At 36.2% G+C, this 13,309-nt stretch overlaps 1 protein-coding gene across 3 annotated transcripts in view; it reads left to right on the top strand.

Annotated features, from left to right (window-relative positions):
- CSE1L (chromosome segregation 1 like) overlaps nt 1-13,309 on the top strand; it is a 55,870-nt gene that overhangs the window by 39,466 nt on the left and 3,095 nt on the right. For all 3 annotated transcript variants that reach the window (XM_081148695.1, XM_081148694.1, XM_081148696.1), the window contains 14 exons: nt 376-543; nt 653-782; nt 1,833-1,898; nt 2,520-2,722; nt 3,146-3,230; nt 4,352-4,413; nt 6,702-6,838; nt 7,946-8,049; nt 9,539-9,636; nt 10,781-10,931; nt 11,296-11,504; nt 11,891-11,988; nt 12,091-12,176; nt 12,605-12,686. In XM_081148695.1, the coding sequence (XP_081004821.1) occupies nt 376-543; nt 653-782; nt 1,833-1,898; nt 2,520-2,722; nt 3,146-3,230; nt 4,352-4,413; nt 6,702-6,838; nt 7,946-8,049; nt 9,539-9,636; nt 10,781-10,931; nt 11,296-11,504; nt 11,891-11,988; nt 12,091-12,176; nt 12,605-12,686 (1,679 nt within the window). The remainder of the gene's footprint in view (nt 1-375; nt 544-652; nt 783-1,832; nt 1,899-2,519; nt 2,723-3,145; nt 3,231-4,351; nt 4,414-6,701; nt 6,839-7,945; nt 8,050-9,538; nt 9,637-10,780; nt 10,932-11,295; nt 11,505-11,890; nt 11,989-12,090; nt 12,177-12,604; nt 12,687-13,309) is intronic.

Genomic DNA, 13,309 nt, shown 5'->3' with positions numbered 1-13,309 from the left:
TGTTGAACACTTGGCTTTGGATCTAAATTTTTTTTTTTAATTTTCTGTTTTTTTTTTTTTTTTTTAAATATATCTTTATTGATTTCAGAGAGAGGAAAGGAGAGGGGGAGAGAGAGAAACATCAATGATGAGAGAGTCATTGATCAGCTGCCTCCCGAATGCCCCTGTCTGGGGATGGAGCCCGCAACCCGAGCATGTGCCCTGACCGGGAATCGAACCCCAATCGCCTGGATCCCAGGTTGACACTCAACTGCTGATCCACGTCCAGCCGGACGGGATTTAAATTTTAAAGTTATTTCAGGCATTACAGCTACTCTCTGTTTTATGGTAGCATTAAAGTTCTATGTTTGAGTTTTCTGTTTTCTCTTATGTGAGGATGAAGAGGAAGCAGGCTTATTGGAGCTCCTAAAATCCCAGATTTGTGATAATGCTGCACTGTATGCACAAAAGTATGATGAAGAATTTCAACAGTACCTGCCTCCTTTTGTCACAGCTATCTGGAATTTACTAGTTACAACAGGTCAAGAGGTCAAATATGACTTGGTAAGATGGTGGAGACAAATAATTAAGATATTCCTCTCCCTACTTCCCCAAGAAATGAATGGTTCAGCTTTGCTTTTAAAAATATCCTTATTTTTGTGTTTTATTCCAGTTGGTAAGTAATGCAATTCAATTTCTGGCTTCAGTTTGTGAGAGACCTCACTATAAGAATCTGTTTGAGGACCAGAACATACTGACAAGTATCTGTGAAAAGGTTATTGTGCCTAACATGGAATTTAGAGGTAATTATAGCTAAGTATAAAGCTTTTTCAAGAGATCAAAAACTTAGTCTTTTATAGAGTGTGTTAGTATAAATTTAGTAAGTCTTCTCCCTGTTGATTTTTGTAATCTAATTTTTTTATTGCTAAATAAAACTTTTTGTAGATCATTTATTGCCTATTTTCTAAACCGAGACAAAGTGTGGTTGGTATAAAAGGCATTTGTGAAATGAGTGCTGCTGTGATGAGCTTTGTTGTATGCTGTGGAGGTTTTTTCATAGGAATATTGAATAAGACTTTAACAATCCTGGTATACTGAAAATAAGGTAAACTGTACACAATCTCAACTTACAGAAATAATTTGGTTTTGTTTGATTTACTATTTTACCAAGGCAAATAGCTGTTTTTCCAACAGTTGACTTGAGATTAAAAGTGATAACTTTTAAATAGAGTGAAAGCCCACTTAGTTTGTGCTTAAGATTGAGATTGTCCTAAGAAACTGTTTGTATACAGAATGTCTTTCCTTCTTCCAGTTAGGAAGAGCAAGTAGTAAATGTAGAAGGAATTGTGTTCTATATCACAGCAGTCATTAAATCAATGGTTCTCGATTATTTGGAACAAAATTAGGAAATAAAGGACAATATATTGCGGTACTTTATTTCCTTATGTGTTTTCATAAAACTATATATTTAAAGAACATGTCTTTTTTCTGATATTGTCTTACATTTTTGGTGTTGAAATGATTTTTGTAAAATAATGGTGGTTATAGTTGTTAGCTTGTTTTTTTTTTAATGCCCTTATCTGGCAAAATAAAAAATTGGCACTCCTAGATTTGTTCCCAACACTCACTTTTGAAAGTTGATGATAAAAGTCCAATTATGTGGATGCCATATTAGAACAAGTGAGCCAGTATCACAATTGTGTGAAGGATCTATTACCTAATCTTCCAGGGTAGTGTTTGCTGCTGTAAGTAATTAGTAATAATATATGAAGTAGTCGTGTGTTTGGAAAGAATACTTTGCTGTAAAACATGTCAATTTGACGGTTTATCTGAAATGTCATCTCTCTTTGTAGCTGCTGATGAAGAAGCCTTTGAAGATAATTCTGAGGAGTACATAAGAAGAGATTTGGAAGGATCTGGTAAGTATCTTGGTTTTTAACAGTCTTAGCAAGCCAGGTTCTTTTTGTTTTGTTTTTTGATGTTTTTATTGATTTTTTAGAGAGAGAGAGGAAGAGAGAGGGAGAGAGAGATAGAAACATTAGTCAGCTGCCTCCTATAAGCGTCCTGCACACTCCCTACTGGGGATTGAGCCTACAACCCAGGCATATGCACTGACCGGAAATGGAACCAGTGACCTCTTGGTTCATGGGCCAGTGCTTAACCACTTAGCCACACTGGCCAGGCAGCAAGCCAGTTTTAAAGTTGCTCTTTTTTCTAGTAAATATGGGGAAGGGGCGAGGGCTAAGATTAGTGTGTCATTCCAACTGGCTTTTGTTGGAGAACTGTTTTAGCTTCACCTTAAAAAGCAGGTCTTATGTGAGCTATTCAGTTGAATCATTTGTCTTCTTTTTTATGTACTTAGTAGTGTTTATCATACTACTATGACCTAGTTTTAGTTTTCATTCTCATTTTGTGTTGTGGAAAAAAAAAGTTATTTTCATTGCTTATGTTGCTGATAGCTATCAGCAGCTTCTTTTAATAAACTTGATCAGTTGGTTGGTGGTTGTTTTCTCATTATGTGATTCCCTTTGACTTTATAGATATTGATACTAGACGCAGGGCTGCTTGTGATCTAGTACGAGGATTATGCAAGTTTTTTGAGGGACCTGTGACGGGAATCTTCTCTGGTTATGTTAATTCCATGCTGCAGGAATATGCAAAAAATCCATCTGTCAACTGGAAACATAAAGATGCAGCCATTTACCTAGTGACATCTTTGGCATCGAAAGCCCAAACACAGAAGGTGAATCTTTTCAATGTAGTTTTATTTCTAAAACACATGTTGGCGACCACAGAATTAAAGAAGTAGTAATATATTTCCGATGACTCCGGTCTACTCTGCTAGATAACCTGTTAGTTCTTACTAGAATTCATGTCATCTCCAAAGAGGACTTTATGTTGATGTATTAAGCACTTAAGTTTCTTACAGACCAAAAATTTGACAGATGGCTACATGTGTTCTCTTAGCTAAGACTCAGTGTTTGTTAATTTAGGGAAGTTTCTTTATTGTTTATTAACATAGTCTTGTTTTGTTTTTAAGCAGCTTGTATTTTGAATTTTTTGTCTCCATTTTTAACCTGGCTTCTAAAGTTGCCTAAATGTCCAGTGCAGTAGATATATACAGGCATTTCATGTTATGTTACCCTCTTACAAATTTGTTTTTCAGCATGGAATTACACAAGCAAATGAACTTGTAAACCTTACCGAATTCTTTGTTAATCACATTCTTCCTGATTTAAAATCAGCTAATGGTGAGTTTTGTGAATAATTATACAACTTATAACACTATACCAGCAATTTTTATTTGCAGTTTTTAAAAATTTATTTGAGAGAGACAGAAACATCAATTTGTTGTTCCACTTACTTATGCATTCATTGGTTGCTTCCTGTATGTGTCTTGACTAGGGATTGAACCTGCAACCTTGGAGTATTGAGATGATGCTCTAACCAACTTAGCTATCCAGCCAGGGCTGTTGCAGTGTTATTTTATACTACAAAATAAGTGACATTATGGCAAAAGTTATAGTAGAGGCTCTGTATCATTATAGTACTCAAAAGATTGCCTCCAATGCTTGTTGCAGGTATTTCTCCTATTGAATAAAATCTCAAATGGTTCTTCCAGATTTTGCACAGGTGAAATTAACTATTTATATAAAGAAAATATTTGCTTATGTAGAAGGAAAATAGGAACAAATAAGATGAAATCGTAACTCAGCTTTTTGTTACCCTGGCATATAGTCTAGGAATTATACTTTGGTTTTTTTTTCCTTTTCATTTGGAAAATAAACTCTTAAAAATTGAAGTAAATTTAAAGTACTTGAAACTCATAAATATTAAGGATAATTTCCTATGTTGATGAAACTATATTGATTAAGGTAAATAGATAATTCCCTTTTTAAAAATTTATGGTATGGACAATTTAAATACATTAAAAGGTAATGAATTTCCATGTTACTATCACCCAGCTTTAAGAATTTTTAGCAATTGACCAATAGTCTTTCCCTAATTTATTTTTCCACCATTAGAGCAATTTAAAGCAAATCTCAGGCAGAGAGACCTGCTCTTGATTCAGAATAGTTTTAGTTCTGGGGAGAAGATGATATATAGTCACTAGTCATGGTCCCAGTTATGTTTCTTCAGTTATAGAAGTAGTACATGTTAATTTGTAATGAAACTTAGAGGTAAGGGGGGAAACTTAGAATCTTATCGGAATTAATAGCTACATAGTAGATTATTATGGAGGTAACTAAACTTCAGTTTCTTGACATTTTGGTTACCAAATCGTGTTTTAAAAACCTGATAATGTTGTCATCAATTTGGGAGTAATAGTTCTTAGCCCTTAAATAATTACGATATATATTTTTTTTAATAGTGAATGAATTTCCTGTCCTCAAAGCTGATGGTATCAAATACATTATGATTTTTAGGAATCAAGTAAGTAGCTTTTCATTTATATATTATATGCCACTTAATCCTTTGGAAGGGGAGCAAAAATTTGTTATAGTTATACTTTGTTTTATTTCATAGGACATACACCATGTCTGGTTGTCTCTTTTTAGTGATGGTAAGAGTGATCATTGGATTCAGGTGAAGAGGAATTTTCCATCATTGACTTATTTTTTGAGTTACACTTCACTTAGTATAAAATTCACCATTTAAAAATGTACACTTAAATAGTTTCTAGCATATTCATTCATTTGGGCAACCACCACCATGGTCTCATAGATAATTAATTACCAATTTGTTTGGGGAAAGCAGGATAAATGTTTGTTTGTTTTCCCTCTTTATTAATTTTTGGATTAACGAGACAATGCCTTACTAACCTCCATAGGTGACAAATGAGGGTATTTTGATGCCCTAGTTCCATCTTTGGCCAGTGGGGCCCCATCATAGATTCCTGTGCCCTCTTCACATGTACTTAGTAGCCTTTAATGGCTTCTTTTATACATGACAAAACATTCCAAGTTCATTTGGTAAATTTCCTGCTTCAGACCTCAGTTATCTACCTCTTGATGATGATGGGAAATGTTATTTAAATACCGTAATCTAAGTACTACAGATACCGCTAATGAATTGCCATTGGTGCTAGGCTTTTTTCACAGGAGACAGCCAGAAAATAAGTAACAATACCATTATTATTACTAAGATAATACTGTTGAATGTAGTTTGATTTCTTTGTGATTTTTAGATCTTTACAGTATTATCCTATTAAGTATGTGTAGTTAAAAAATACTGTCTTTAAAGCAACTTGAAATTATTCTTTGTGCATTTTTTGCCACAAACTTGATAAACAATTAGGTTGATGTCTTTGTGAGTTTTTGTTTTTATTTTGGGGGGTCATGAGAAGGGTTACTTTACATGCCTCCACTGTCAGGTGGTGTACAGCAAGGTACATTCAGAAAGATGTAGCTTGCGTCCCTGTTCCCTCCCTCTTCCTAAAGGTAACCATTTTTTTCCTACTGAGTTTTGGTTTATTTTCATTTATTTTTGAAAATATAATGCAATACCTTTCCTATGTATATTTATATTTCTCCTCCTTTTACACAGAAAGGAGTATATTAAATACTTTTTCCACCTTGCTTTTTTCACTTAATATATCCTGAGTGTCATTCCATAATAGTATCTATAGATTTTCCTATTTTTTTTTTTTTACTATATTTTTATTGATTTCAGAGAGAGGGAGAGAGAGAAACATCAGTGATGAGACAGAGTCATTGATCGGCTGCCTCCTACACACCCCTTACTTGATATCGAGCCCAGAACCTGGGCATGTGCCCTGACTGGGAATCGAACTGCGATCTCCTGGATCATAGGTTGATGCTCAACCGCTGAGCCATGCCAGCTGGGCCACACATCTTGTTTTTGTGTGCTTAACATTATTTTATTTTTTATTTTTAAAAAAATATATCTTTATTGATTTCAGAGAGAGGAAAGGAGAGGGGGAGAGAGAGAGAGAGAAACATCAATGATGAGTCATTGATTGAGCCCGAAATCCGGGCATGTGCCCTGACCGGGAATCGAACCCTGATCGCCTGGATCCTAGGTTGACGGCCGGGCAGCTTAACATTATTTTAGAGAGTTATTCATTTAGTAGAAGTGTTACAGTTCATTTTTAATAGCTGTGTAGTATTTCATCATAAGAATATGCCATAATTTATTTCCTGATGATTCTTTAGTTAATTTTTTTATTTTCACACGAGGATATTTTTTCCATTGCTTTTCAAAGAGAGTGGAAGGTTGGGGGAGAGAGAGACATCAGTGTGAGAGAGACATCGATTGGTTGCTTCTGGCACATACCCTTGACCCGAATCGAACCTGAGACCCTTCAGTCAGTGGGCTGATTAGTATTATTTTTGTTGTCCTCCCCCCTTTTTTAGAAGAGAAAATAAGGCACAAAGCTTGAATGATTTTTCCAAGAAATGCCTGCTAGACAAAAGTATAGCTCTTAAGATTAATGAAATCTTGGTCTGCTTTTTCATACTGTGTTATGGTAAGATTTTACCCTAAGCATAGTTTTTATGCTCAGAGAAAGAGAATTGGAAAAGAGAATGTGAATTGAACCATTGTGTTGGGGTAGAAGTTTTTCTTTCTCCACCATATCATTTCTCATTGTAATAGCTGAAAGAACACTTCTTAGATTCAGCAAGTCCTTTCCTTCCCATTGTTTTTTACTCAAAAATAACATCGTTGAGTTAGAGCATGTATATTATTGTATTTTTCAGGTACCAAAAGAGCAGCTTTTAGTCTCTGTTCCTCTCTTGATCAATCACCTCCAAGCTGAAAGTATTGTTGTTCATACTTACGCAGCACATGCTCTTGAGAGGCTTTTCACTATGAAGGGGCCTAACCATGCCACTCTGTAAGTATTGCACTCTAAGCAGTTTATGTTTTTTCAGCTTGGTGTGGGGTGTTCTGTACTGATCAGGGATATTTCTGAATGTGTTCATAATTTCACTAAGAGAAAAATAAATATACTTTTTACTCATTTATACTGTCTCAATCCGAAAGGAGGCAGCATGCTGAAAATACATTATGATAATCAAGTAGAGGAAATTGGAACAAAGGAAAGTAACTGGGGTGTGTTTAACAAACAGAAATGTGTGTCAGGATCCTGTACAGTAGTTAAAGAAACTCTTAAATTTTATGTGGCATCTTCTAGCAACCAAGGGCAAAAGGGAAACTTGGTGAGTTAAAATTTTCAATGTCCATGAGCTTAAAGTTACTCAGAAGGCATCTCAGAAGTGGGCCTTCATGGAGGAAATACGTGTAGTAGTCATGTTCTTAGCAGGATCATGCAGCATAGTTATTTTCACCTGACTAGTTTTATTCAGTGATGAGATACGACACGACTAAGTGAAAAGTATTTTCTATGGTCCAAGATAGCTTTTTTTGGCCTGATCCAAGGATAAAATGTAGAAGAATGGATGGTCTGCATGTCTTTCAGGCCCTTCAACAGTATTATTTCTTGAAACTGAGCTTTGGGTAAAAGAAGGAAAACAATTCTAGGTTCTTTTCATCAAGAACTTGAAATGCAGATATTCTCAGAGGCCAATTAAGGGTTGAAAGGACATTCTTTGAGGTGAGTCAATCCAGTATCTCTTCAGGACTAGAATTTATGCAGAAAACAGTTCTGAATCTGCTCCACCTCCAGGAAGTATAGGTGACAACCCCCTGACAGTCTGAGTTCTGTTCTCAATAGTGATATGAACCAAGGATGACCTTAACATGTTCAGATGATGTTGGGTTTGCTTGGGTTTTGGCTTGTGATTGGCCTCAGATATGCAGCCTTAGGAATTTAACATGAGCACATGCAAAAAAAATCATTTTCCTAAGATGTCTGCCGATGTAAGTGGTGGGAGATGGCTCACTTTTATGCCAAGAAGTGTGATTTAGTAGTTGCCAAGGGTAATCCAGAGTGACACACTCAAGAGTTGGTAGTGACTGAAAGCTGTTTTTTCGTCTATAGCTTTACAGCTGCAGAAATCGCACCGTTTGTTGAGATACTGCTAACAAACCTTTTCAAAGCTCTCACACTTCCTGGCTCTTCAGAAAATGAATATATTATGAAAGGTAGGCCGTTTCCCTGGTGTACAGACTATAAGTGTCTAATCTGATTGTAAGGGTAAACACTGAGTTGTATATGTTAGCCAAGAATTAGGTAGGTTTGGCTATTTTAAAGAATATTATTTTGTTTACTATTAACAGTTTTCAGGAAAAAGTTTTACCCTAATTTGATAGAGGACTTCTCTATTAAAGAGAAATAGCAAACTCCTTTTTTTTCCTTTCCTAGATTGAGTTTCTTGAGGGCCAAGGTTAGACAACATTCAGTGATGGCATGCGATGCTAGGTCTTGGTGTGAAACCTGGGTGCACTTGATAGATCCCACACAGATCCTGTCTTCATAGACATACTGCCAAGGATACAGGCAGCTGTAACCACCTGCCAGGTGCTCCATTAGGAGAGTGTCTTTGTGACAGCTTTGACTTCGAGGGCAGTCATAGTCTTATTAACTATTGGATTCCAAGAGACTAGTACAGTGTCGGATTCATAGGAAATGCTTTTCAAAGAAACTGATACCTGTCCTGGGTCAGGACCCCTGGGGTGTGTGCCCATGTATACATGTTTGTGTAGGTGTGTGTTTTCAGCACTGTACTTCTCCCAACAGTGATATGTAATGACAGTTTTTGTTGCCGTGTTCCCCGGGTATGCGAGAGCACCCAGGATGTAACACCTTCTCGGTAAATACTGCTATATGAATGAATGAAAGCCTTGTGTGTCAGCCCAGAGGAGGGACACTGATCCTTCCTCTAGCCCTCTTAGCCTAGCTCAGGGACAGACTTTCTCTAGGAAATGGTGTCTAAGCTGAGGTGAGGGATAGGTAGTAGTTAGGAGGAGGGTGAGAGGCCTTGGTTCATTTAGAGGAAACATTGCAAAGTTCAGGGGGCAAGGGAGAGTAACTTTGTATTCTGTGTGCCTGGCATATAGTATGTGCTCTGCTTAGGGAACATCTATTCAGTTTGTGCAAGAATGGCTATCATACATTTTTAGCTTAATGTATTTATCTCCCATACCAAATGTTTATAGGCATCTTTTAATGAGCACTATATTTGCAATATGGACCCTCCATAGCTTTATATGTATTTTTGGATTTTTCTAATGCTCCTAATCTCTCTTAGAGGGGATGAGCAGGTGGCCTCTTTTCAGTTGCTGGTAGGCTGCAATCATGTTCCCAAGAAGCCGGGACTAAACACGTTCTGCCACTAATTTCTAAGTGAAAGAAACTCAGAAAAGTGCTACTACTTCCTCCTCTTTGTTTGGTCACTTCGTTATTTTTTTTATTGTCCCATTTTAAATTCTTTCAGCTTATGCCCTCTAGAAATAATATTTTCCAGCTAACTTTTGTTGCCAGTCCCTGGCCTAATTTTAAAAGGAAGGGAAATTTAAATTTTAAATAGAGCTATCTGGGGGTTAAGGGTCTTAAGATTTCAGTTGATGAATCCCTCAGTCACTGTTCTGAAGTTTAAAATGTTTTTGCTTTTTTGCTTTTTATCTTTTACAGCCGTCATGCGAAGTTTTTCCCTCCTACAAGAATCGATCATCCCTTATATCCCTACACTCATCGCTCAGCTTACCCAGAAGCTATTAGCTGTTAGTAAGGTAACAGAGCCACTTCTGAAAGTATAGTTGCTTTTTTTAAACTTATGCTCTAAACTGTTTGAGCATCACCATTCCTGGCAGTAGGTCAGACTTAGGAAAAGGTCTTTGAATTCTTCTTGGCCCAATAATGTGCATTTCTGAAAGTGTTGCGACATGGCAGCACTCACCTTTAAGTATAGGCTCAGAAACTTTAAAACATTTTTATTCTCATTAAAAAAAAGTAATGTGTAATAAAATTTAAAAAAAACAAAACGTACGTGTTCATTGAAGAAAATTGAGGAAGTACAGATAATCTGAAATGATCTTAGAAAAGTAGGCTTTATCAAGTGGACACAAAAGAGGCTATTAATTCCTCCTTTGATCAGAAATTTTACAGATATTTTGATTCGTATTTAAATATTCTAAGTTTTAGGAAATAAATCATTTTAAGGTTGACAAAATTATTTTTTAGATTCTTATTCCTAATAACTATGAAAAGGAGATAAATTCAGAGGAAGTATTAGCGGGATTGTGGAGAACAGTGATTACTTTTCTACTGAGGTCTGGGTAAGGGTCTTGTACTACTCTGGGCCTTGGGGAATTTCGAGAAGCAGGGTCCCATCCACCCCACTTACACATTCATCTTCTGAGTTCGTCAGCTTTATGTAGTAGCCTTCCAGGAAAACTGATACGAAGGGTTATCACTCTGGATAGACGTCGAAGCCAGTGGAGGTTAGGGTTTGTCTAAGGTCCCACACAAGGCTAGTGGCAGAGCCAGGACTTACATGTCCCTGCTCTTTTCATCCACCACCATTTATAGTGATGGCTCTAGGGATGCACGGGTTGAAGATAAGTTCCTTATAGCATAGGCAGCTGAGGCTCGTGTTGTACTTTTTAGTAGTAGACTTTTGCTCATTAAAAAAAAAAATCCAGACAAACAGGTATTAGTAAGTATTGTTTTGTTATCTGAATTTTAAAGTTAATGTAAAATTTTAACATATATGCAGGCCTTTTAGTGTAATTGGTGCTTTTTCTTAATACTGATTTTTTTTTAAATGGCATCTCTTGTAATGTTTTAGAAAGGTTTAGGTGTGTTTTATTCTCAATGACATTTAATATAGTCACTTGGGTTATTAGAATAATAGGCCTTTTTTAAAAATTTCAGAACCCAAGCAAACCTCACTTTAATCACTACATGTTTGAAGCAATATGTTTATCTATAAGAATCACGTGCAAAGCCAGCCCTGCTGCCGTTGTCAACTTTGAAGAGGCTTTGTTTCTGGTGTTCACTGAAATCTTACAGAACGATGTACAAGGTAAGTCAAAGGGAGCTGTTTTCTTCCTAATTGAATAAAATTATTCGTGTTTATAATATGAACACAGCATTTACTTTTTTAAAAATATATATCTTTATTGATTGAAGGGGGAGGGAGAGAGAAAGAAACATCAATGATGAGAGAGAGTCATTGATCGGCTGCTTGCACACCCCCTGCTGGGGTTCAAGCCCCCAACCCCGGCACGTGCCCTGACTGGGAACTGAACCGCCATCTCCTGGGTCCTAGGTCGAAGCTCAACCGCTGAGCCACGCCTGGCCGGGTTGAAACAGCATTTCTAACAATATGAATCTTTTGTGCCAGAGCCATTGATTATGAAGCTAACAGCTGTTATTTTTCTCAACAGAGTTTATTCCATATGTCTTTCAAGTGATGTCTTTGCTTCTGGAAACACACAAAAATGATATTCCATCTTCCTATATGGCCTTATTTCCTCATCTCCTTCAGCCAGTGCTTTGGGAAAGAACAGGAAATATCCCTGCTCTAGTGAGGCTTCTCCAGGCATTCCTAGAACGCGGTTCAAATACGATAGCAAGTGCTGCAGCTGACAAAATAGTGAGTTGGATTTATTTTGATGTAACTGTAATTTTCTAAGGTAGCGAGAGAAAGTTGGAATGGCAGATTTAAAAAAATTCTTAAATTTAATAAGGGAAGTAATTAGGAGATGTTAGTGTATATTTTATTAGAATTAGGTATCCTTTAGTTATCTCCGTGGTGGAAAATAAGAGTGGGGTTAAGGTTAATTTCAAGAACTTAAACTTTAAGGGCTTGTTGAGGTGGGATTGTTTTTCTGCACACTTCAGAAATAAGAACTAAAGTAGGAATGCTAATTAGATTATTACAATGTGCACTCTTTTCCAAGATACATCACCTGTTTTAACTTTTGGAATAATTAACCCTTGCCTCTTTAACTGATTGTTATTTGATCTGCTTTGTTGTAGCCTGGGTTATTAGGTGTTTTCCAGAAGCTCATTGCATCCAAAGCCAATGACCACCAAGGTTTTTATCTTCTAAACAGTATAATAGAGCACATGCCTCCGTGAGTATGAATTATGTAAGCTCGTTGTACATTAGTTAAGGATTCTGTTAGGTACTCAGAAAAATGCTGAATTTATATTGTTGCTTTTATTCATTTCTTTAGTGAGTCAGTTGACCAATACAGGAAACAAATCTTCATCCTACTATTCCAAAGACTTCAAAATTCCAAAACAACAAAGTTTATCAAGAGTAAGTAAAGTCAATTCAGTATTCCTAGAGAAATAATGAAGGAAAATAGCTAAAATCCTTAGGTGTTATGGTTACATACAAACCTTGATATCAGTTATAAACATTACATATAAAATACTTTAAGATATTTGTATTCCTCAAACATTAAATCAGTTTCAAATATAGTGTTCCAAAGGTTAGTTTATAAGTTTAAACATCAAAATATTTTAATAGAAGTATGATAAAGAAATCAGAGAATGCATGGAGAATTACTATAAAGGCAGAAATTCTATGTTAAATTGTACTAAAAGGCAAGTATTGATGCTAAAGTTAGTATGGGTTTTGTTTTTTTTTTAAATGACAAATATTTCATCTGGCAGATTTCCACTAAATCACTTGTTTAGTGCAGTGAGTCCTCTGTATTGATAATCTGCATCTCCTTTCAACAGGTTTCTTAGTCTTTATTAATTTGTATTGTATAAAATATGGGGCACTGGCACTACAAGAAATATTTGACGGAATACAACCAAAGTAAGTTTGTTTTTATTATATTTTACTTTTTAGTTTTTTGTTGATTTGAGAGAGAAACATCAATTTGTTGTTCCACTTATCCATGCATTTATTGGTTGATTCTTGTTTGTGCCCTGACAAAATCGAACCTGCAACCTTGGCATATTGAGACAACTCTCTAACCAACTAAGCTACCCAGCCAGGGCTGTATTTTATTTACTTATTTATTAGCATAAACTAGTATCTATTTTATAATTTCGTAGTTCTTGGAGCAATGATAGTATTTTTGTGGTTTTCAAAATATTCTCGGGGGCCTGGCACAGTGGTTGATCTCTGACCCATGAACCAGGTGGTCAGGGTTGGGTTCTCAGTCAGGGCACATGCCCAGCTTGCGGGCATGCAAGAGGCAGCCAATCAATGACTAATCATTGATGTTCCTCTCTCTGAAATCAATAAAAACATATTTAAAAAAAATTTTTTTTTCTTGGGATTAGGTCATAAATCCCTGTAAACATTTCCCTAATTCCCAGTTACTCCCCACTCTAGCAGAGTTCCCCACACCAGTGTTCTGTATGATGTGAGATAGTCAGTGTTGTTTCTAGGAGTCTGCCTTTGTTAACAGTGATTTTTCAAATGCGAAAAGT

Source organism: Miniopterus schreibersii (genome assembly GCF_964146895.1).
Source record: "Miniopterus schreibersii genome assembly, chromosome: 10".
Taxonomy (NCBI): Eukaryota; Metazoa; Chordata; class Mammalia; order Chiroptera; family Miniopteridae; genus Miniopterus; species Miniopterus schreibersii.
The sequence above is the reverse complement of the archived record's forward strand: the minus strand, read 5'-3'. Positions and strand labels throughout refer to the sequence as shown.